Genomic DNA, 21,806 nt, shown 5'->3' with positions numbered 1-21,806 from the left:
CCCAGGACCGCTACCCCTGGGTGCACTGACAAAGGAATGCCAACAGATCCATATGGGAACACGCCTGAGGATGCGCGCTACAGCTTCCTTTGTGGGAGGGGAGTAGGGTACAGTGGGGTCCCTCATTGGGAGGACAGAGACACAAAAAAGGATGCTGCATGGAGCACCACGCAGTCAAAGCAACTCGGTGTTCACAGAGCAGCATGGACGGATCCTAAAGGCATGGTGCCGAGTGAAAAGAGAACCCGACACAGAATGGAACCCAGATGGTAATGTTTGGTAAACTAAAAACTGATCAATAGCCAGGTATGGTGGCGCACATCTGTAGTCCCAGCCACTCAGGAGGCTGAGGTGGAAGGATCGCTTGAGCCCAGGAGTTGGAGTCCAGCCTGGGCAACATGGTGAGACCTCGTCTCTTTAAAAAACAAAAAATACAAAAATAAAAATCGATAAATAAAACAACACACATTTTGCAAGAACACAACCCAATCAAAAATGATACATCAAACACAATAGAACGTCACCTGAGGGATGGGCACAAAAAGGCCGTGATTATAGGAATGAAAATGAAATAAAACCAGAGAGATCTTGCACCTCACCAAAGACAGCTGGTAGTTATAAGGATGAGGGTGGTCCCAGGGTTGAACTCGCCCCGCACCAGAACCAACGGTGCCTGGGGAAGTACTGACTGAGGACAGGGTAGGAGAGATGGTGGGTCCAGGATGCCACTTTGCCTAGGAGCTCTTGAGTTGGTGTAGCCCCAGGGCTTTTTTCAATCTTCTCTTTCTTGTTAACAAAGTCCTCTGGAACTGATTCTGTAGTTTTTCAATTTGCTACTGACACCTAGAATGAAAACGGAATTAAAGACAGAAATCCAGTCCTATCCCTGTTATATTGGGACCATCTTACTGAGGAAGTCTCCTGTGGAGACCACCACGCTGCCCTCTGAAGTCACCTCCCATGGTGGCCTGGGGAAGGTCCTCCCCTCTGTTCGCCTCTAGCCCTTCTGCACTCAGGAGAGGCCTCTCCTGCCTGGATAGCCTTTGCACAGCACGCTTCCCCTCACCATTGTCCTCTCTGTTTTCTAGTGGGAGGTCTGAAGAGCCCTTGGAGGGGAGAATATAAAGAACCAAGACATCCACCACCAAATCAAGCCAATTATCACCAGACCCTCCATGCCCAGCCGAGGGAGCTTTCGCCAAGGGCCCCAGAGCCTCGGCCAGTTGAGGAGACAACAGGCAGAGCCCCTAAGCTCCAGCCTCCTCTCCCACCAGAGCCCCCAGAGCCAAACAAGTCTCCTCCCTTGACTTTGAGCAAGGAGGAGTCTGGGATGTGGGAACCCTTACCTCTGTCTTCCCTGGAGCCAGCCCCTGCCAGAAACCCCAGCTCACCAGAGCGGAAAGCAACCTTCCCGGAGCAGGAACTGCAGCAGCTGGAAATAGGTACGGGCAACCATGGCTGCAGCTGGGGCCCCGAGCACTGGCCGCGGAGGGAGGCCGGCGCTTCTCCTTACCTGCGGTGTGGGCTTTCTTCCAGCCCCTTCCCCAGCAGCTCAGCTTCTACAGACTGTGCAGGAAGAACCCCTGAAAACACAGCCAGCCTCTTCCCAGTCTTTCACAGCCATTTCCTTCCACTTTTCCCTGCAGAATTATTCCTGAACAGCCTGTCCCAGCCATTTTCTCTGGAGGAGCAGGAGCAAATTCTCTCGTGCCTCAGCATCGACAGCCTCTCCCTGTCGGATGACAGCGAGAAGGTGAGTCAGTTGTGGCCCCGCAGCCATGGCTCCAGGGGTGTCGTTCTCCCGGTCCTGGCTCAGAGCAAATGGCTTTGCGTCCAGCTAGTGAATGGACTCTGCAAGTAGTGGGTAAAGGGAGGGTGATGGGGGTCACCCCTTCCTTCTGGTAGGGGTCCTCACTAGGTCGGGGGAGGTGGTCATGGTTCAGAGTGAGAGAAACCATGGGAATCTACCCTTCTGGGATTAGGGAATGTGTTTTGCCACCAGAGATAATGGGGAGGCAGGCCTTGGTCCCCCGTGGAGGCAACCCTTACCCTCCTCCAGCTGAGGGCATGAGCAGTGGCCCTTTGCCTCAAATGAGACCCAAGCCAGAGATGGATCCTGGAGCCCAGGGCCCTGAGTCCGTACCCAATCCTGTTGTTTCAGAACCCATCAAAGGCCTCTCAAAGCTCGCGGGACACCCTGAGCTCAGGCGTACACTCCTGGAGCAGCCAGGCCGAGGCTCGAAGCTCCAGCTGGAACATGGTGCTGGCCCGGGGGCGGCCCACCGACACCCCAAGCTATTTCAATGGTACAGTCCAATTCCCACCTGCTCAGCAGCCCCCATGGCAGCTGATCTGCCTGGAGCTAGACAGCCATTGAGGGATTGTGTCTCCCCTCCCCTGGCACAGTGGGAGGGAGGAAGGCACCTGGTCCCAGAACTTGAGGTTCCTGGCCAGTAAGTTGGGTTTCGAGCAAAGGTCCCCATCACCCACGAGCCTCTCCTGATTGGGCAGTGAGGGACCATTATCCCCTCATTGGCGGCTGATGGAGTCCCAGAAGGTTCCCCTAGCTTGGGGAGGAGAGCAGTCTCTCTTGATCTGGAGTCAGGAAACTGAGCAATTAATCTCTTCTAAAGGGAAAGGAACAGGACCCATGAGCATTTTAATCAGAAACTCAGCAAAAGGAGCCCCCTCTGAGATCTGAGGTCAAATGAGAAAGACAACATAAAATTCCTTCGTTTTCAAGCTTGATTGCATAGGTTATGATGTGGCTTTGCTAGAACAAGGGCATCATCAGATCGGAGTGCCCTGCTCTCCAGGGCAAGTGTGACTCATGGCAGCAGGCCAGAGGCCACTTCAACTCGGGGAACAATCTAAATTGCCCATAATCTAATTTAAGGATCTTTGTGTTCAGTTCCTTTCTGCTTTGCATCCAAGTTGAAATACTACTTCCCCATAGGAGCCAACCCTAGCTCTTAGCAACGCACAGGCCAGATCCCAGGTACTGGCAGCCAGGAAGAACTAGCAGGTGTATATAACACGAGGGCTGTTCCAGCCTGAATTTTTTATTTTTCTTATAAAATGCAACTTTGTGACTGGGTGTGGTGGCTCACACCTGTAATCCCAGCACTTAGGGAGGCCAAGGCAGGTGGATTACATGAGGTCAGGAATTTGAGACCAGCCTGACCAACATGGTGTAACCCCATCTTTACTAAAAATATAAAAATTAGCTAGGTGTAGTGGCACATGCCTGTAATCCCAGCTACTTGAGAGGCTGAGGCAGGAGAATCACTTGAACCCGGGAGATAGAGGTTGCAGTGAGCTGAGATTGCTCCATTGCACTACAGCCAGGGTGACATCGTGAGACTCTGTCTCAAAAACAAACAGAAATGCAGCTGCGCTTAGACCAGCCCAAATTTTATCTCTGCTGCTGCATCACACCAGGCCTGCTCCCCTCTACATTAAGGGCAGAGTGACTTTTAACAAAAACATTCCCTCAGCCCCTGCCAGGACCCTGGTCCTTGGAGAGCCAGCAGCCGCTCTCCTGACTGTCACCTTGCCCGCCTTCTAGGTGTGAAAGTCCAAATACAGTCTCTCAATGGTGAACACCTGCACATCCGGGAGTTCCACCGGGTCAAAGTGGGAGACATCGCCACTGGCATCAGCAGCCAGGTAAGGGGGGCAGGTACACTCTTGACCAGCAGAGTCCCAGAAGCCAGTGCACCTGGCCCCACCCTCCAGGAGGAAGGCTTTCAAAGAAGTAGAATGGCACTCTAGGGAATACGTGGAATTGGCCTTCGACGTCCCCCAGGGCCTCAAAGTAAGACTGGCAGTGGGGACGGAGAGGTCCTCCAGACCCACACTTGGGCTGGGTGGGATTCTCTGAGTCCTGTGGAATGACAAACAGACAGTGCCCTTAGGGCTGCCAGTCTGGCTGGAGGGAGATGTCTTTACCTTTCTATGTGGCTTCTGAGCCCCATGCCATGATCTCAGCCCACTGGTTTGCTCCACCCTTAGATCCCAGCCGCAGCCTTCAGCTTGGTGACCAAAGATGGGCAGCCTGTTCGCTATGACATGGAGGTGCCAGACTCGGGCATCGACCTGCAGTGCACACTGGCCCCTGATGGCAGCTTCGCCTGGAGCTGGAGGGTCAAGCATGGCCAGCTGGAGAACAGGCCCTAACCCCACCCTCCACTGCCGGCTCCACGCTGCCGGAAGCAGCCTTCCTGCTCGGCGCACAACGCTGCCCTGAAACACAGGCTCAGCCGCTCCCAGGGATCTGCCAGCCCCCGGCTCAGCAGTGGGACCAGGGCCTGGCAGCAGCAAGGTGGGGGCAAGCAGAACGCCTCCCAGGATTTCCCACCTGAGTCCTGCCCCACCCTGCTGAGAAAACACTCTGCCACATGAGGAGACAGAGGAGGACGGCAGGAGTTCCCTCGGGAAACAAACAGGATCTTCTCTGCCCTGCTCCAGTCGAGTTGGCCTGGCCCGCTTGGATCAGTGACCATTTGCTGGCAGACAGGGGAGAGCAGCTTCCAGCCTGGGTCAGAAGGGATGGGCGAGCCCCTCGGCCCCTCACCCTCCAGGCTGGTGTGAGGGTGTCGAGTGTGTAAGGGCCCACACTCAGGCTCAGTGCAGAACCAGGTCAGCAGGGTTGCCCACCCGTAGGTTAACGGGAGGCCTCTGACCCCCTTGCCCGGCCTCACCTGGCCAGCTCATCCCTTTCGGGTGTAGGGGAAAGGAATGCCTGATCCCTGAAGGCTCCCTGGTAGAATACACCACGCTTTTCAGATTGTTGTAACACAGGTCCTGAGTTGACTTCTGGTTCAGCCAACGACCAAAGAAGGTGTGTAAGTGAAGTGGTTCTCAGTCCCCAGACACGTGCCCCTTTGCTGCTGGCTATCACTCTTCCCCAGCGCAGCAGACCCTGAGCCCCTTCAGGCCCAGCACTGCCCCAGACTCACTGGCGCTCTTCCCTCATCTGTAAAGGTGAAGGGTGATGCAGGATGTGCCTGACAGGAACGGTCTGTAGATGGACATGATCAATACTAAGGAAAGCAGCAGACGGAGACGCTCCGGCACCCCAGCCCCACTGTCAGCGTCCAGCGTGCGGGCCCCCCAGAGCACAGCTCACACGAACACTCACCCTGCCCTGCCCCGGGCCGGAGGGTACTGCTGACGGCACTTTGCACTCTGATGACCTCAAAGCACTTTCATGGCTGCCCTCTGGCAGGGCAGGTCAGTGACTCTGTAAGAGCATTGCAGTCCAGGAGATGGGGTGAAGGGACAGTCTTGAGCTGTCTACATGCATGTGACTCCTCAAACCTCCTCCAGATTTCTCTAATAGCAACCACTTCCCCATTGCCCCAGCTTAGCCTCTTCTCCCAGGGGAGCTACTCAGGACTCATGTAGCATTAAGTCAGCTGTGAATTGTCAGGGGGGTGTCAGCTAGCCTCAACCTCCTGGGGCGGGGGACGCCGAGACTCCTTGGGAGAAGCTCATCCCCACGTCTTGCCAAGACAGCCTTTGTCCAGCTGTCCACAGCGAGCCAGACTGCTCCCGGGGAGACAGCCCCGGCCCCCAGCACATAAAGAACTGCAGCGTTGGTACTGCAGTGTGGGTTGTAGAGAACTCTTTGTAAGCAATAAAGTTTGGAGTGATGACAAATGTTTCCAGGCCATTGGTGTCCTCTCTCTTGCCTGCCGGCTTGCTGAACCTCACGACACTAACAACTGCCTCTCTGCCTTCTTGGTGAGATCTTTTCAAGTCCCCCTTGTTTTGGACAAGGACTGTTTCAGCCTTTGAGTGGGGCTGCTTTCCCACCACTCCTCCCAGTGGGTGCTTCTAGTCCCACCTCTGGGCTATTCATTCAGACCAGTTAGGCAAGATGCCTTGCCCAGTGGCATCAGGGAAGTCCCTTGCCAAACACTGCCAGGCTGAAGGGTGGAGGAGGCGGACGACAAAGCCTGCATGCTTTGTGCCACTGCCCAAGTCAGGCAGCCCTCTACCACCAGAAGGGAAATAGGGATGGGTTCTGGGCCCTGACCAGCTAGGGATGCTGGATGCACACCACAGGCCCTCCACCTTCCCCTCCTGGCCTTGAGGCCTGGACTCAACCCTTTCCGCTGCCTCCTGAGCCCTGCATGGGGCCAGGGATGCCCTTGTGGCTGAGTTCCTTGGTCATGGAGCTGGGGCACACGTGATGCCTTATCGAATCTGGCTCCACACTTCCTGTGTGCACAAGTGTGTGTGCGCGCAGCTTGGGTTGGTTTAGCCCGTTCTTGGAAGGGCCCTGGGACCACGAAAGGGGCGGCAGCCCTGAGCCCCTGGCGTGCAGAGCGGGTGCAAGTCCGGTCCAGTAGAGTCAAACTTACCTGCCGCCTGCCTCTTGCTCTGGGCCCGCAGCGGAAGCGCGAGCCCTACTCCCGAGGTCTTGGGAGAGGGGTTCTGGCTTCGGGCCCGCAGCCTTCGGAGGACACCTCACTCGGGCCGTCCCCCGCCTGCCCGCCCGCCCGGAACCTAAATGCGGCTCCCTGCCTGCGGGGTCGCGGCAGGGACGTCACAGAGGCGGCGACATCACAGGCACCAGCGCCTCCAATATTTCCAGCGCCCCCCAGTCTCCCAACCAAAGAGCACACTGGAGGCTGAGAGGCAGCATCTATCAGCCCGCTCCCCGCCTCCAGGACAGAGCCCCGGTCTGCATGGGGGTGACAGGTGGGAGCGGGCGGGCGCCCGGGGGCGGGTGTTCAGGCGGGCGGGCGGGGAAAGCGACAGTGAGTGGGGGCGGGGCGCGGAGGGGGCGGTTAGGAATCGGCCCGGGGCCCGTTCCCCTGCTCCCAAACCCCCGGCACCTGAAAGGCAGGTCGATCCCCCGCCAAAGCCCACCCGGTGCCCCTGACTATGGCTCCCAGCCTCAGCCCCTCCGTGGTGCACATCCGCGTGCGCGCACGGACACGCATGCGCGCCTTGTGGTAGGGACTGCAGCGTCAGTGGTTCTTGAAGGGGTTCTGAGACCACAGAAGGAGCAATGGCCTTGTGCACAGGAAACGACTCATGAATTATCCTGAACTGCAGATCCAAAAAATCACATCCAGTTGTCCCTGCTTGATGCTTGAGGCTTTGCAGGGAGGAGCGGCAGTCTTGAGCAGATTTTCATTGAGCGCCTCCTTGGTGTCTTGTACTCTTCTCTGAACCAATGAGCAAAGATGTTTGCCCCTAGTGCCCCGGGTCTCCCCTTCCCATAGGAGCGTCAGATCCCCCACTGAAATGGTGGCTTTCTTTTGGGGATCCTCTCTCCCAGAAGGGCATGGGCCAACATTAAAAATGATCAAAAATTAGGTGGGCATGATGGCTCAACGCCTGTAATCCCAACACTTTGGGAGGCAGAGGTGAGAGGATCACATAAGGCCAGGAGTTCAAGACCAGCCTAGGCAACATAGCGAGACTTTGTCCTCTACAGGAAATGTTTAAAATTAGACAGGTGTGGTGGCATGAGCCTGTAGTCCCAGCTACTTGGGAGGCTCACTGGAGCCCAGGAGTTGCAGTGAGCTATGATGGCGCCACTCCAGCCTGGGCCACAGAGCAAGACCCTGTCAAAAAAAAAAATTAACCAGAGGTCGGGTGCAGTGGCTCACACCTGTAAGGAAAAACGTAGATTGGACAGCCAGGTCTGTCATGGAGAGGATTACACTGATTATTTGAATTGGGCTTTCAGGCATGAGTAGGACTTTGCCAGAAGAAGACTTTCCAGGTATGAGAAATAGCATTTGCAAAGGCATTGGGTGCAGAAGAGCCTGCCGTACTCTGGGGGTAGCTTTGGCTTAGGGTGAGGAACAGGAAGATGGATGCCAAGAGATGAAAAATGAAGGTAGACATCAGATCAAGAGGCCACATGGAGTTTGGGGGTGACCAGAGGCAAGTGAAATGTAGCAGGCTCGCTCTGGGGTCATTGAAAATCCAGGTTGGAGGGGGACATGGTTGCAGTGGTCCCACTGGAGGACTAAAGAGATTTAAGACAGTGCAGTGAGTAGCATCCCAGAGTCTGGAGTCAGCCAGACCTGCCTTTGGGTCGTGTGCTGCTCTTAATAGCTGCATGACCTCATACACGTTTCCTCATCTGTGAGAGGAGAGTTGTGGCCAACTGGGCATAGGGTAGGTATGAAGATTGAATGTGCAAAGCACTTAGCACCAAGTGCCAAAAGGTAGGAAGACGTGGGTTTGTGTTGGCTCTGGTACTGGGAGATAAGGAGAGCATCAGGGGTAGGAGGGCAGGAGCTTCGGAGTGAGGAGGAGTCACAAATGACCCAGGTTTCTCATTTGGGTGAAAGGATGAAGGATGAATGGGGCGAGGAGTGTGGGATATGGAGAGATGACAGACTATAAAGGGAGACAGGAGTCAGACAGGCAGAGCCGTGGTGGCCACACTTAAGAGTCTGGACATACAGGGTGTGAATTTGAGGTAAGAAATTAGGCCAGGCACGGGGGCTCACGCCTGTAATCCCAACACTTTGGGAGGCTAAGGTGGGAAGATTGCTTGAGCTCAGGAGTTTGAGACTAGCCTGGGCAACATAGTGAGTCCTCATCTCTTTTTTTTGGTTTTTTTTTTTTGTTGTTGTTGTTGTTGTTGTTGTTTTTGAGACAGAGTCTTGCTCTGTCGCCCAGGCTGGACTGCAATAGCACCATCTCGTCTCACTGCAACCTCCGCCTCCCGGGCTCAAGCCATCCTCCCTATCAAAACCTAACAAAGACATTATAAAGAAAAGAAAATTATACACCAATATCCCTCATGGATATGCATGTGAAAATGCTGGAAAAAAGCCAATCAGATTCAACAACATATTAAAAGGGTAATACGTCATGACCAAATGAGGTTTATCCCAGTAATGCAATGCTGATTTAACATTTAAAAAAATCAATTTATAGCTGGGCACGGTGGCTCACACCAATAATCTAGCACTTTGGGAAGCCAACGCAGGTGGATAGCTTGAGCCCAGGAGTTCAAGACCAGCCTGGGCAATATAACAAGACCTATCTCTACAAAAAATACAAAAATTAGCTGGATATGTTGGTGAACACCTGTAGTCCCAGCTACTCCAGAGGTGAGGTGGGAGGATCACTTGAGACAGGGAGGTTGAGATTGCCATAACTGTGCCACTGAACTCCAGCCTGGGTAACAGAGTGAGACCCTGTCTCAAAAAAAATCGATGTGGCCCGGCGCGGTGGCTCAAGCCTGTAATCCCAGCACTTTGGGAGGCCGAGACGGGCGGATCACGAGGTCAGGAGATCGAGACCATCCTGGCTAACCTGGTGAAACCCCGTGTCTACTAAAAAAATACAAAAACTAGCCGGGTGAGGTGGCGGGCGCCTGTAGTCCCAGCTACTCGGAAGGCTGAGGCAGGAGAATGGCGTAAACCCGGGAGGCGGAGCTTGCAGTGAGCTGAGATCCAGCCACTGCACTCCAGCCTGGGGGACAGAGCGAGACTCCGTCTCAAAAAAAAAAAAAAAAACAATGTATTTTACCATAAGCAGAATATAAAAATATAAAAGAATTATCACCCAAATAATATAACATTACTCATATGTTAATGTATTATAATGTATGTTATGTACACATATATAATAAAGAAAAACCATATGATCATCTCAATAAATGCAGAAAAAGCATTAGGCAAAATTCTCAATAAATGCAGAAAAAGCATTAGGCAAAATTCTCAATAAATGCAGAAAAAGCATTAGGCAAAATCCAGCATCCATTCCTAATTAAAACTAAGCAAACTAGGAGAGGAAACTTCATGAAGATGCCCAAGCTAATAAAAGGCATCATGAAGAAACCTACAGCTAGCATCATCCTTAATGGTGAAAGGCTAAACACTTTCCCCTAAGCTCAGAACGAAGGGAGGACGTACACACACACTCCTACTCAACATTGTATGGAGATTGTCCCCAGTGCAATTAGGCAAGAAAAGGAAATAAGAGGAACAAGATTGGAAAGGAAGAAGTAAAAGTGTCCTGACTCACACACATTATTGTCTATGTAGAAAATCCGATAGAATCTAAAAGGAAAAAAAAAGCTATGAGAACACATGAGATTTTAGTATGGTTGCAGGATACAAAAGATGGATCTATTTCTGTGTGCTAGCAACAAACCACTGGAAATAGAAATTCTTTCGGCCAGGCACAGTGGCTCATGCCTGTAATCCCAGCACTTTAGGAGGCCGAGGCAGGCAGATCATTTGAGGCCAGGAGTTTGAGACCACCTGGCCAAAATGGTGAAACCCCATCTCTACTAAAAATACAAAGAGTGAGCCGGGGCCAGGCGCGGTGGCTCAAGCCTGTAATCCCAGCACTTTGGGAGGCCGAGACAGGCAGATCACGAGGTCAGGAGATCGAGACCATCTTGGCTAACACGGTGAAATCTCATCTCTACTAAAAAATACAAAAAAACTAGCCGGGTGAGGTGGCGGGCGCCTGTAGTCCGAGCTACTCGGGAGGCTGAGGCAGGAGAATGGCGTAAACCCAGGAGGCGGAGCTTGCAGTGAGCTGAGATCTGGCCACTGCACTCCAGCCTGGGCAACAGAGCGAGACTCCGTCTCAAAAAAAAAAAAGGGCCGGGCGCGGTGGCTCACGCCTGTAATCCCAGCACTTTGGGAGGCTGAGGCAGGCGGATCACAAGGTCAGGAGATCGAGACCATCCTGGCTAACACGGTGAAACCCCATCTCTACTAAAAATACAAAAAAAATTAGCCTGGCGTTGTGGCGGGCACCTGCAGCCCCAGCTACTCTGGAGGCTGAGGCGGGAGAATGGCGTGAACCCAGGAGGCGGAGCTTGCAGTGAGCCGAGATCGCGCCACTGCACTCCAGCCTGGGGGTCAGAGCGAGACTCCCGTCTCAAAAAAAAAAAAAAAAAAAATGTTTCAATTATTTCATATACTGCAGAATATTATTTGAATCCCTAATAGAACATTCTCAAGTCAGGCACAGAGATCTCAAGCTGAGTCAACATCTGACTTTTTCTCCCAGCCCCAGTGCTATTAAGAGGCTCACACAACAGTAATTTCTTCTCCTGTCCATACCCAGCTGCCATTTATGGAGGGGTTGAGGCTGTGGGTGTTGATTAAACTGCCCAGGGAAATTTCGTAAAGGGAGCAAAGGCCCTGAGGTCAGAAGCCTGGCGAACAGCAGGACCTGGGGCAGGGGGAGTTGGAGAGGGAGAAGAGAGACACATGAGGAAGCCAGGGAAGCGTAGTGATCAAGGAGGTGGAGGGTTGGGGGATACATCCCCCAAGACCAGGCTAAAGCAGATGGTCCCAATCCCAGGACCAGCCATGCAAGGACCCCTCCCTCCAGCCGCTACATCTCTAGGAATAGACTGCAGTACATTCTCTTCCTTTCAGTCGCTTCCTGGGAGCGATTCTTCCCAGTCAGAGCCAGGGCTGTCACTTCCTGCCACACCCCAGGCTGATGGGGACCCACCTTGCATGATGGCAGGGTCGTCATGATGGCCCCACCATCAACCCCTACGCATGGTCCTGGGTAGCAGAGAACAGGGCAGCCTGGTGCTTCCCACCCCCACAGGGTGAAGAAACATTCTGCAGTAAAAGATACAAGCTTCCAGGGAAGGGTGTGGGGTTGGGGACGTTCCCAAGGAGTCAGTCTCCCCTGCAGAGGGGGATCTGAGCTCCTAAATCGTCGGCTAGGTGCTAGCACCACCTCAGATCACACACCCCGGGTGGAGGACTTGGCCTGGAGTCAGTGATGGATGATCCAGAGAGAGTAAAGGAAGCCAGCAGAAGAGCAGGAATGGGGAGATGGGGAAGGTTCGCGTGGGGCATGATGGGGACTCCATACAGTTACAGGCTCCTGGGAGTAGCCGGGGGCCAGGGAGTTAAGAGTTTCCTGAGTCAAAACCGCATTCAAGTCACCACTTCAGCTATGATCAGCTGGGGGGCCTTGGGCAAATGGACCTGTCCTAATTTTTTGTGTTGAATCCATGAGATAAAGCAGGTAAAGTGCCCAGGCTATGGAAGCGCCCCATCATGGTCGGGGTACTGTTAGCAGTCACAGTTTTGGGGGAAGGAGATGGAACAGGGAGCCTCCGAGGAGGCAAGGCACAGAGAGTGGAGGGAGCAGGACTGGAGGATAGGAATGGCTACTGGCTAGGGAACAAGGAGGGCGGGGCAGGTGGGTGAGGGAATGCAGCTGGGAACAGAGAAAAAGAAGGGCAGGAGGAGGTGGCTGGCTCTGGAATCCCTCCGGGACTGTCCTCTACCCTGCAGCTCCCTGCCCTCACCTCCTTTCCCCTGCCAGGTACCCATGGATTTCCATGCTGCAGCAAAGGGTCAGTGGAGGTTGCAGAGATGCGGTGAGAACCATCCCCGATCATCACAGGCCTCCCCCGAGCCCTCCGGGACCTCCAGCCTCGCCCCTGACACCACCAATCCCCCAATCTAGGATCTCCCTCCCTTCTGCCATTTTCAAAACCTCCCCGGCGCCAGTGTCCAGGCCAAAAGACTGGGGAGGGCGTGGGGTATCTACCCTCCCACTTCTGTTTATGCCCTCAGCCCCTGGCAGAGGAAGACTGAGGGGTGGTGAGGCACACCCAGGGACAGAATAGGACCTGACCCCTCAGAGCTGCCTGGCTTGCTGAGGACAGAGCTGCTCAAGGCGGGGATGGGCAGGCACTTGAAGAAAGAGTGGGCAGGTGGGTGGGAGGACATTGCTCTGGGGCTCCCCTGCTGGGGACTAGTGTTCTGGGCACTAATTTGCGAAGTGAGTTGTCCCAGCTCACCTGCAATGCTTGATAAAAATGAGATTCCTGGGCCTTACCTCCAACCAGCTGGATTCCTCTTTTGCGGGGTGGGGGGGGCATGAGTTGGCAAGGAGTTTCCTAAACCCCCTCAAGTTTCAGAATACAACTCCAGGCTTCCTGGTGGCAGTGGAGTGGGACAGCCAGGGGAGGGGATCAGCTGGTGGCGGGGTGGTTGGGGGGAGGTGCATCTTGCCAGCCTCGGTTACAAGGCAGAGGGCTTTGAGGGCCCCAGAAACCCCCTTCCCGCTGAAGCCACCACCCACCCCACAGATCCCCATCACCCACTCTGTCTCCTTCTGTCTTAGAGATGACTTAAGTCAACACCAGATACAAGAGGAACAGGAGGTAAAAAGGGGGTGTCCTCTTACGGGGAGGTGGTAGGCAAGTGGCAGGGCTCTTCCCTAAGTCTCCATCAGCCCCTACCCTTGACAATCCTGGAACCCTAGTACCAGGCCAGTGTGGGTACACTCACACACACACCCCCTCACCAGGCAGGTCTCTGAGAGGAGGCAGGCATGGGGTTGGGGGGCGGGGGGAAGAGAGCAGGACCCGGGGCAGGGGTGGGGCAGGGACTCGGTGCCAGGGAGGGCCTCAGGGGCAGGACCTCCCGCTCCTGCCTCCTCAGCTTTGAGTTGAAACATTTCAGCTGGAGGCAGACATGCTAGAGCAGAAGCCCCAGCTCAGAGTGGACCTGGCTCCAGACCCAGACCCAGAACTGGAGATCGGACAGGTGCCGGCTTTACTGGAGTCAGAGCTGTACCCAGCCCTCAAGCTTGAAACTGAGCTGGACACAAAAGCCAACTGGAACGAGGAGTCTGACCTCGAAGAGCCCCTGCAGCTGGTGTGCCAGATAGAGTCCGTCCACTCCAACATGGCGCCGCCCACGCCGCAGACCTTCAGATCACGGAGTCTGAATTCAAACTACGGGAGTTTCACGGAGGAGAACCACGTGTCCGCCTGCCGTCACTCCATCAGTGCACAGACCTCCAAGCACCTCTTCTGGGCAAACAAGCTCATCCAGGCCTCAGAGCACAGCCTGCAGCGGGCCATCAACATGCAGCTCAACAATGGCAGCGCAGGCCAGCCCATCAGTTCCCGGCTCCGGGAGGCCATCCCCACTGACACCCTGTGCTCCAAGGAGCAGCTCCAGGGCCCCGATGCCCGCTCAGCTCCTCCAGCCACAAGCTTCCAGGAGCCAAGCCCCCTTCTGTCCTCAGATCTCCCGCCACCCATTGGCCTGGCAGAGCTAATCACCTTTGCATCTTCCCTGGCCATGGCCTCCTCCAGCAGGACGGACATGCCCAGTTTGGAACACAAGATGAAAGCTCCACCTCAGGAGGCTCTGGAGCCTTCCACAGAGCCCCTCCTGATCACTGCGGAGGAGCAAAAGCCAGAAAAGCACGCAGAGGCCCTACCAGAGAAACCACATGAAGCCAGGGCACCACTGAAATCTTGGAGTCAGGAAGACAAGAACTTCACTCAATCTTACTTTGACTTCAGCAAGCCAGGGATCAAGAGGGCCACCATCGAAGGGCAAATGCAGCTTCTCCAGCCACCAGCCACGTCCCCTGTGCTGCAGGGAGGCAAGGAAGAGTGAGTGAGGCCAGCCCCACAGCTCCCATAGAGGGGCTGTGCTAGAACATAGGGGGGTCCTCACACAGCCGGCTAGGGGTGGGGAACACTGGAATGAGGACCTGGGAGCAGGATGCGGTGGGCTGTGACGCCTCCACCTCAGTGACCTCATAAAGGCTGTTGGAACAAGGTTCCAGTGGACTGAGGTGCAGAGCCAAGGCAAGGGCTGGAGGAAGCCTGGGGACCAAGGAGGGTGGGCACAGGGGCCTGGGTTCAAACTGGGAAGGACCACGCTGGCATTAGGTGGCTTCCCACCCTGGGGGTTGGGCCTCACCGAGGTCGGAAATGCTCAGGCTGGGGTCTGCCCTGTTGAGAACAGGTTGGCCCCAACCCTGGAGTCCAGGACACTTTTCTTGAGGGGAGAATGAGGATGCAGGGCACTCCAGTACACCTTGCTTTCTGGTGGTGAATGGACACAGAACGTAACCTTAGCTGCCCAGACACAGGCAGCAGCAGAAGACCCCTTACCCCCAGTGACCTCTTCAGAGGGGCCTCTGGGCTCAACCCTCTCCTTCAACCACCCTCTGGGGCCCAAGTGACACTCTCTCTTTTGTGTTGCAGCTCAGTGCCGCCAGGAAAAGAGAAACAGAATCCATTATTGGTGAAAATCCATTTTAAGCTGTCAGCCCCCACAACCCCAGAGAAATGACTAGACAGAACCAATAAAGCCTCCAGTGCTGGCCGTCGGCTCAGACTTTTGTGCAAATGCCCCCGGGCCAGGGAGCTCACCTGGCTGCTGTGTCCTGGTCTGCCACCCCATTTTTTAGCTGCCCCAGCTCCACCTGCCCCCAGAGGGCAATGCCACCCTTGTCCTGGCCACCCATCTCTCACCTGTCCACTCCCCAGGGTCAGTTCCCTTCACTCCCTCCTGGCCAGCCCTCTAGGCCGGCAGAAAGACTTGTGGCTGGTCTTGGGGAGGCCTCGGTGTCCTCTGAGGCTTCCATTTCTTAGACTGTGAAATGAGGCTTCCTCTTGGCCTGAGGCCAGGGAAGTGTTGGGATCATCTGAGGAGATGGCCTCCTGGGCATGGACTGGGCAGGTGAGAAAGTGGGTCTGAGGGGGATCTTCCTGCAGTCTTCATGGGGAAGGCCTGGCATGGGGAAGGGATGGTATCCAGGAGTTTGAAGGGGAGGAAAATGAGGCCGAAGGACTGGTCCTCCACGGGTAACAGGCCGGAGCTAGAAGTACCTTCAAATGCAGGAGAGAGCCATACATCACCCAGACGTGTGCACACAGACATCACCAGCTGCCCAGCACATCACACATATAGCACCCACACACAGAGGAAGCAGCATACGACACCCATGCCCATGTACACATGTGCCTGACAGTCACATGTACCAAATATGCACACAAGGCCGGGTGTGGTGTCTCATGCCTGTAATTCCAGTACTTTGGGAGGCAGAAGCCAGCAGATCACTTGAGGTCAGGAGTGCGAGACCAGTCTGGCTAACACGGTGAAACTCCATCTCTACTAAAAATACAAAAATTAGCTGGGCGTGGTGAAATGCGCCTATAGTCCCAGCTACTGGGGAGGCTGAGGCAGGAGGATCTCTCGAGTCCTGGAGGCAGAGGTTGCAGTGAGCTGAGATTGCACCACTGCACTCCAGCCTGCGCAACAGAGCGAGACTCCATCTCAAAGAAGAAAAAAAAAATGCACACAAATGCACACGCCTCCCACCCAGGGTTTGGCCTTGGAGGCCGAGAGGGCAAGCAGTATAGACTGACTTCTGGCAGAGTAGAGATGGCAGCAAAGGAAGGAAGGGGATTCGGAGTGCATGGATGGACAGGGATGTCGACAGGGAAGCCTAGGGGAAGGAGAATGGGAGGCTGCGCCATGGCCCGGCCTCAGGTTCCCTGCTAAGTGAAAGCCCAGCCTTGTGGATCTTCAAGAGCCTGCCCAGCTTTCGGAGGGTCCAAGGAGAGAGATGCCTAGGGCCTGGAGGGTGTGATTAGGAAGGGGTGAGCAGTTCAGAATGGGTCAGGGCCAGGAGGAGAAGCGGGCGGGAGACTGGAAGGAAGGACAAGGAGTAGCTGCAGAGGTGGGTGTCTTGGGGGCGGTGGGGGACTGAGCCAGAATCACTGGGCTCTCAGGACTAATCTTTCCATAGGTTTTTTTAAATTAATAGACTTTATTTTTTAGAGCAGTTTTAGGTTTGCAGCAAAACTGAGTGGAAAGTACAGAGAGTTCCCATGTACCCCTGTCCCCACCCACATACAACCTCCCTGGTTCTGGACATCCTGCAGTGGTACATTTGTTACAATTGATAAACCTACAGTGACTCATCATCATCACCAAAAGTCCACAGTTCACACTGGGGTTCACTACTGGTGTTCTACATTCTATGGGGGTTTGTTGTTTTTGAGACGGAGTCGTGCCCTGTCACCCAGGCTGGAGTGCAATGGTGTGATCTCAGCTCACTGCAACCTCTGTTCACCTCCTGGGTTTAAGCGATTCTCCTGCCTCAGCCTCCCAAGTAGCTGGGACTACAGGCACCCGCCACCATGCCCATCTAATTTTTGTATTTTTGTAGAGACAGGGTTTCACCATGTTGGCCAGGCTGGTCTTGAACTCCTGACTCTAGGTGATCCACCCACCTCAGCCTCCCAAAGTGCTGGGATTACAGATGTGAGCCACCGCGCCTGGCCCGTTCTATGGGTTTTGATTGTAGTGTGATACAGAGTCGTTTCATTGCCCTAAAAGTTCTGTGCTCTACCTGGCCCCTTCAACTCCTGTCAACAACTGGTCCTTTTACTATTGCCACAGTTTTGCCTTTTCCAGAATGATTTGGAATCAAACGGTATGCAGTTTGTTTGGGTTGGCTTCTTTCACCTGGTAATACACGTTTAAGGTTCCTCCATGTCTTTTCCTGGCTTGATAGCTCATTTATTTTTAGTGGTGAATACTATTCCATTGTCTGGGTGTATGACTGTTTATCCATTCACCTACTGAAGGACATCTGGGTTGTTGCCAGGTTTTGGCAATTATGAATACAGCTGCCATAAACATCCATGTGCAGGTTTTTGTGTGGATATGAGTTTTCAAAACATTTGGATAAATACCAAGGAGCACAATTGCTGGATCATGTGATAAGGGTGTGTTTCATTTTGTAAGAAACTGCCAAACTTGTCTTCCAGATTGGCTGCACCATTTTGCATTCCCACCAGCAATTAATCAGTTCCTATTGTTCCACATCCTCACCAGCATTTGGTGGTGGTAGTGTTTTGGATTTTGGTATCTGAATAGGTGCATAATAGTATCTCATTGTTTTAATTTGCAATTTGCTGATAACATATGATGTTGAACATTTTTTCATATGCTTACTTTCATTTGTATGTATTCTTTGGCGAGGTGCCTGTTTAGATTTTTTTTTTTTTTTTTTTTGACAAGGCCTCATTCTGTCACCCAGGCAGAGTGCAGTAGCTCGATCATGGCTAATTGCAGCCTTGAACTCCTGGGCTCAAGTGATCCTCCCATCTCAGGTTCCCAAAAAGCTGGGATTAAAGGTGTGCACCACCATGCCTGGCTAAGCTTTTTATTTTTTGTAGAGATGGGATCTTGCTGTGTTGCCCAGGCTGATCTCAACCTCCTGGCCTCAAGTGATCCTCCCACCTCAGCTTCCCAAAGTGCTGGGATTCAAGATGTAAGCCACCACGCTTGGCTTTTGCCCTTTTTTTTTTTTTAAATCGGGCTGTTCATTTTCTTACTGTTGAGGGGTTTTGTTTTTTTGGTTTTTGAGACAAGTTCTCTCTCCATCACCCAGGCTGGAGTACAATGGTGCCATCACGGCTCACTGCAGCCTTGAACTTCTAGGCTCAAGCAATCCTCCCTCCTCGGCCATCCAAAGTGCCGGGATTACAGTCCTGAGCACCATGCCTGGCCTCACTGTTGAGTTTTAGGAGTAATTTGCAGAGGGCAGAAGACCAAGAGATCGAGTCATCACTGAGAACAAACAGGTGACCAGGTCTGGAGGAGGGTCCTTTTCCCTCACCCAGGGTGGGGGGAATCACTGCCCTAGCCCTTTCCCCAGAATCCCCTGCATAGAGGGCTGTGGTACAGTTTCATGTGGAGGATCCTGGGAGGAGGTGGAACCGTATACCCACAGTCCTGGTCCCAGGTCTGAGTACCTACTCAGGAGTCTGAGTACCTGAGTGGGCTGGACCCCTCTGCCTCTCTCCTTCCTGCCTCTAAGGCCTCCACAGCAGCCTCAAAGGCTGCTCATATGAGATCCAGCAGAGGAGCAGGCAGGCAGGATGCAGAAAGGGAGGCTGCAGCTGCACACTGCCCGGCTGACCCAGACGGAGCTAGCACTAGCCATGGCCACAAAGGCTGAACACACCATGAGGAGGGCAACAGAAATCCAGGGCCTTGTGGCTGCCCATCCAGCAGAGTCAGGTCCAGATGCTGGGTCTGAGAGGTGAAGGCAGGGACCAGGGGCCAGGCCTTGGGGGCCGGGTTTGGGGTAAGGCCTGGCTGGCCCTGGCATTTCTATGCAACAGGTGCAAAGACCTTTCCAACCTCTTTCTATCTCCTGGGGCAGCTTGACAGGTGAGACACCCCAGCAGCTGGCAGGTGAGGGCCCCAGGACTGGGAGTAAGGAAGAAAATTAGGGGGTGCTCAGGGAAGAACTACAAGGGATTGCCTGCCCTGAAGCTGGAGTCACTGCAAGAAGCAGTGTTTGCAACCATCCCTCCATGCTTGTCTGATTTGCTCATCTCTACAACCCTAGAGCTCACAGAGTGTGTGTGTGTGTGTGTGTGTGTGCGCGCCTGTGTGTGTGAAGGAGGGAGGAAAGGAACAGAAAACTCAATGGATTGGTATATAGGTGAATGCAGGTATTTAGATGGATGGATAGATAGATGATGAACAGGATGGAAAAGAAGGGAGAAGGTAAAGGAGGAGAAAAAATGAGGGGAAAAATCTGAGTTCCCCTGCCTCATGGGGCCTAAGACCATAAGGGTAAAGGCAAAAGAAACCACAGCCCCATGCTCCCCCAAACAACATGTCCTGATATTGGCAAGGGCCCCTCAAAGCAGAATCACTTTATTCATCATCAACAATGTTCAGTGCCTACAACATGCCAGGCACCAGCAGGGCTCCAAGGCACTGTAGCTTCAGAGCCAGACTGCTAGATGTGACCTTGGACATGAATTTTGAATGTTTTTCAAATACGAGTTTTGGACATAAGGACTGGATGGGCACATAACATGTACCAATACACAACAGCCACTGCTACTCTTTATATTAAAAGTTACAGGCCAGGTGTGGAGGTTGATGTCTGTAATCCCAACAGTTTGGGAGGCCAAGGCGGAAGGGTTACTTGAGCCCAGGACTTCCAGACCAGCCTGAGCAACACGGTGAAACCCCATCTCTACAACAAATTAAACAATTAGCGAGGTGTGGTGGCACGTACCTGTGATGCCACCTACTCAGGAGGCTGAGGTGAGAGGGTCGTTTGAGCCTTGGGAGGTTGAGGTTGCAGTGAGCCGAGATCTCACCACTGCACTCCAGCCTGGGCAAAGAGTGAGACTCTGTCTCAAAAATAAATAAATAAATAAAAATTTAAAACACCCAGGAGGGAGTTAGAATGAGCCAAGTCATCAGTTCCACCTGAGTTAGAGTGGGCAGCTCTCAGGGTTCCTGTGTGGGTGGTTTATCTTGCCACCTGTCCCCCTCTACCCTCAGCCTTCCAGGATATCTTCAAACTCTTCAGCTCCAGCCCAACGGGTACCGTGGACATGCACAGCATGAAAGGCGCCCTAGGCAATGTGGGTATCCAACTGAGTCCACAGGAGACATTCGAGGCTCTGCTGCAGGTGGACTTGGATGGTGGGTGCCCCATCCCTGTCCTCTTGTCCCCTCCCACCTCCAGGCATCCTTCTAAAGAATACCTCCGCTTCCCACAAAATCCTAGCCTGGTCCTATTTTAAAGTTCCCTCTTTCAGGAAGCCTGCCCTGACCAACACACCTATCTGTAAACGTTGCTACTGTGTTAATCCTAATCCTGATTTGGGAACCCCCAAGGCACGGGTCATTTCTCCCCCATTCAAACTAGGGTCTGCCCTTGGCTAGAGGCAGGACTAGATTCTCTAACACCTGGAACTGCCAGCAGGCATCTGTAAGGCAGGCCTTCTGCAGGGGCAGGCACCCACAGCGCCCCCTCCCCTCTCTCCCCAGGTGTTGGAATCGTAAGCTTCAGTGACTTCCTGGGTGTCTTCAATGACAACCACCGCTTGGCTCAGTGCATAGGTGAGGGGCAAGGCTGGTGGAGGAGGGGTGGGCCTGGCCTAGGGGGAGCCCCCTCCTCACGCTCCTTCACCTTTTTTGTCCCAAGCCGGGTGACGAACAGCCAGGTCTGTGACCCCCAGGGACTGCAGACCCTGTTCTTGGAAATACTATTCAAGCTGCTGGGCCGGGGCTTTGTGCCCTCCAAGTTGGCACAGGAGGTGATGAGGTGGGCACAACCATATCAGCTCCACGGGACCCCTGATGTTCCTGCCCTAGAGACGGGAGCCTTGAATTCTGGGTCTGTTTCCTGGGCCTCAAGTCGCCCCAGGACAAAGCAGTGGCTCCCGGCCCTGCTTTGGCTTCCGCACCTGTGAGACAGAGAGGGCTGGGGCTGGGGGTGTCTGAGGCGGCCTCCCCGCCTCTCTTCTCCAAGCTACTACTTCAAGAAGCAGTGGGCTCTGGGGCTCAGCCCAGGCTGCGGGGGTTGGGGGGCGCTCCACGCGGGCCTCACCTTCTGCCACGCGGCGCGCATCAGCGGCCTCTCCAACTCGGAGCTGGCGCGCTCGCTGCACAGACTGCACGAAGTAGGTGAGTCCCCGACGGGGCGGGGTGCGCGGGTACCCGCGGGAGGGACCTCTCCCAGCCGCTCACAACCCCCGCCCTCGCCTCCTACCCCCAGGACCCGCTCTGAGAACCGTCTCCTCCTCTACCTCCTCCCGGCACCCACCCTAGGTGCGCGCAACCCCTACTCTCAGATTCCTAACCTGGAGGAGTCGGCGCTCCCGGAACGCGGGACACGAAGCCCTGCCGCGGGCCCCGGCTTCCGCCTGAGCCAGCCCTACTAGCCCGACCGCCCCAAGTTCCCGCCCAACCCGGGGCGTGGCTCGGCCTAGGTGAGAGCCGGCGGGCGGGGGAGGGATACGCAGTGAGGGGCGGGACAGGTGCGCGGAGGCGGGACAGACAGATGGGGCAATACTGGCTGGCGGAGGGGAGAGGCAGGGGAGGAGCGTGGGCAGGCCCGGAAGAAATGGGGCCCCGGCAGGGGGAGACGGAGGCGGCACACACGGAGCTGTAACGCGAGGTCACTCATGGCGTCACTACGCACTGGGTAAGGCGAAAGGAAAAGGGACCAGATGCCCA

The 21,806-nt window shown here is 54.5% G+C and overlaps 2 protein-coding genes and 1 long non-coding RNA gene across 5 annotated transcripts in view; 2 read left to right on the top strand and 1 right to left on the bottom strand.

Moving 5' to 3' along the window:
- Positions 1-5,675, top strand: part of MAP3K14 (mitogen-activated protein kinase kinase kinase 14) — a 53,887-nt gene extending 48,212 nt beyond the window's left edge. Inside the window, exons 12-16 of the mRNA XM_025363206.1 lie at positions 1,089-1,442; positions 1,647-1,753; positions 2,162-2,306; positions 3,569-3,669; positions 4,015-5,675. Of these exons, the coding sequence (XP_025218991.1) occupies positions 1,089-1,442; positions 1,647-1,753; positions 2,162-2,306; positions 3,569-3,669; positions 4,015-4,179 (872 nt within the window). The 3' untranslated portion in view covers positions 4,180-5,675. The remainder of the gene's footprint in view (positions 1-1,088; positions 1,443-1,646; positions 1,754-2,161; positions 2,307-3,568; positions 3,670-4,014) is intronic.
- On the bottom strand, positions 227-7,328 carry LOC112609986. Of its 2 annotated transcripts, XR_003116262.1 has the most exons (4): positions 6,368-7,328; positions 2,325-2,589; positions 1,514-1,732; positions 589-843 (listed from the first exon to the last, which is right to left on the bottom strand). It is a non-coding gene; the product is annotated as an uncharacterized LOC112609986 (long non-coding RNA). The 2 variants fall into 2 exon arrangements; XR_003116261.1 differs by lacking the exon at positions 2,325-2,589 and having other exon boundaries at positions 227-843; positions 6,372-7,328.
- Positions 6,609-15,119, top strand: SPATA32 (spermatogenesis associated 32). 2 transcript variants are annotated; one of them, XM_025363208.1, is made up of 7 exons: positions 6,623-6,711; positions 7,712-8,148; positions 8,639-8,843; positions 12,304-12,358; positions 13,111-13,150; positions 13,452-14,398; positions 14,999-15,119. In XM_025363208.1, exons 4-7 carry the CDS (start codon positions 12,354-12,356, stop codon positions 15,084-15,086), a joined length of 1,080 nt encoding a protein of 359 aa, XP_025218993.1. In that variant the 5' UTR covers positions 6,623-6,711; positions 7,712-8,148; positions 8,639-8,843; positions 12,304-12,353; the 3' UTR covers positions 15,087-15,119. The 2 variants fall into 2 exon arrangements, with proteins under 2 accessions (XP_025218992.1, XP_025218993.1); XM_025363207.1 differs by lacking the exons at positions 7,712-8,148; positions 8,639-8,843 and having other exon boundaries at positions 6,609-6,711.
- The last annotated feature ends 6,687 nt before the right edge of the window (positions 15,120-21,806 follow it).

The sequence above is a fragment of the Theropithecus gelada genome, chromosome 16, assembly GCF_003255815.1.
Source record: "Theropithecus gelada isolate Dixy chromosome 16, Tgel_1.0, whole genome shotgun sequence".
Classification (NCBI taxonomy): Eukaryota; Metazoa; Chordata; class Mammalia; order Primates; family Cercopithecidae; genus Theropithecus; species Theropithecus gelada.
Note: the sequence above shows the minus strand (reverse complement) of the source record. Positions and strands in the feature narration are given on the sequence as shown.

Coding starts and splice junctions, on each gene's coding strand:
- SPATA32 (XM_025363207.1), top strand. Junction 12,359..13,110: donor GTGGAGGTTGCAGAGATGCG/GTGAGAACCATC, acceptor CTTCTGTCTTAG/AGATGACTTAAGTCAACACC. Junction 14,399..14,998: donor CTGCAGGGAGGCAAGGAAGA/GTGAGTGAGGCC, acceptor TTTGTGTTGCAG/CTCAGTGCCGCCAGGAAAAG.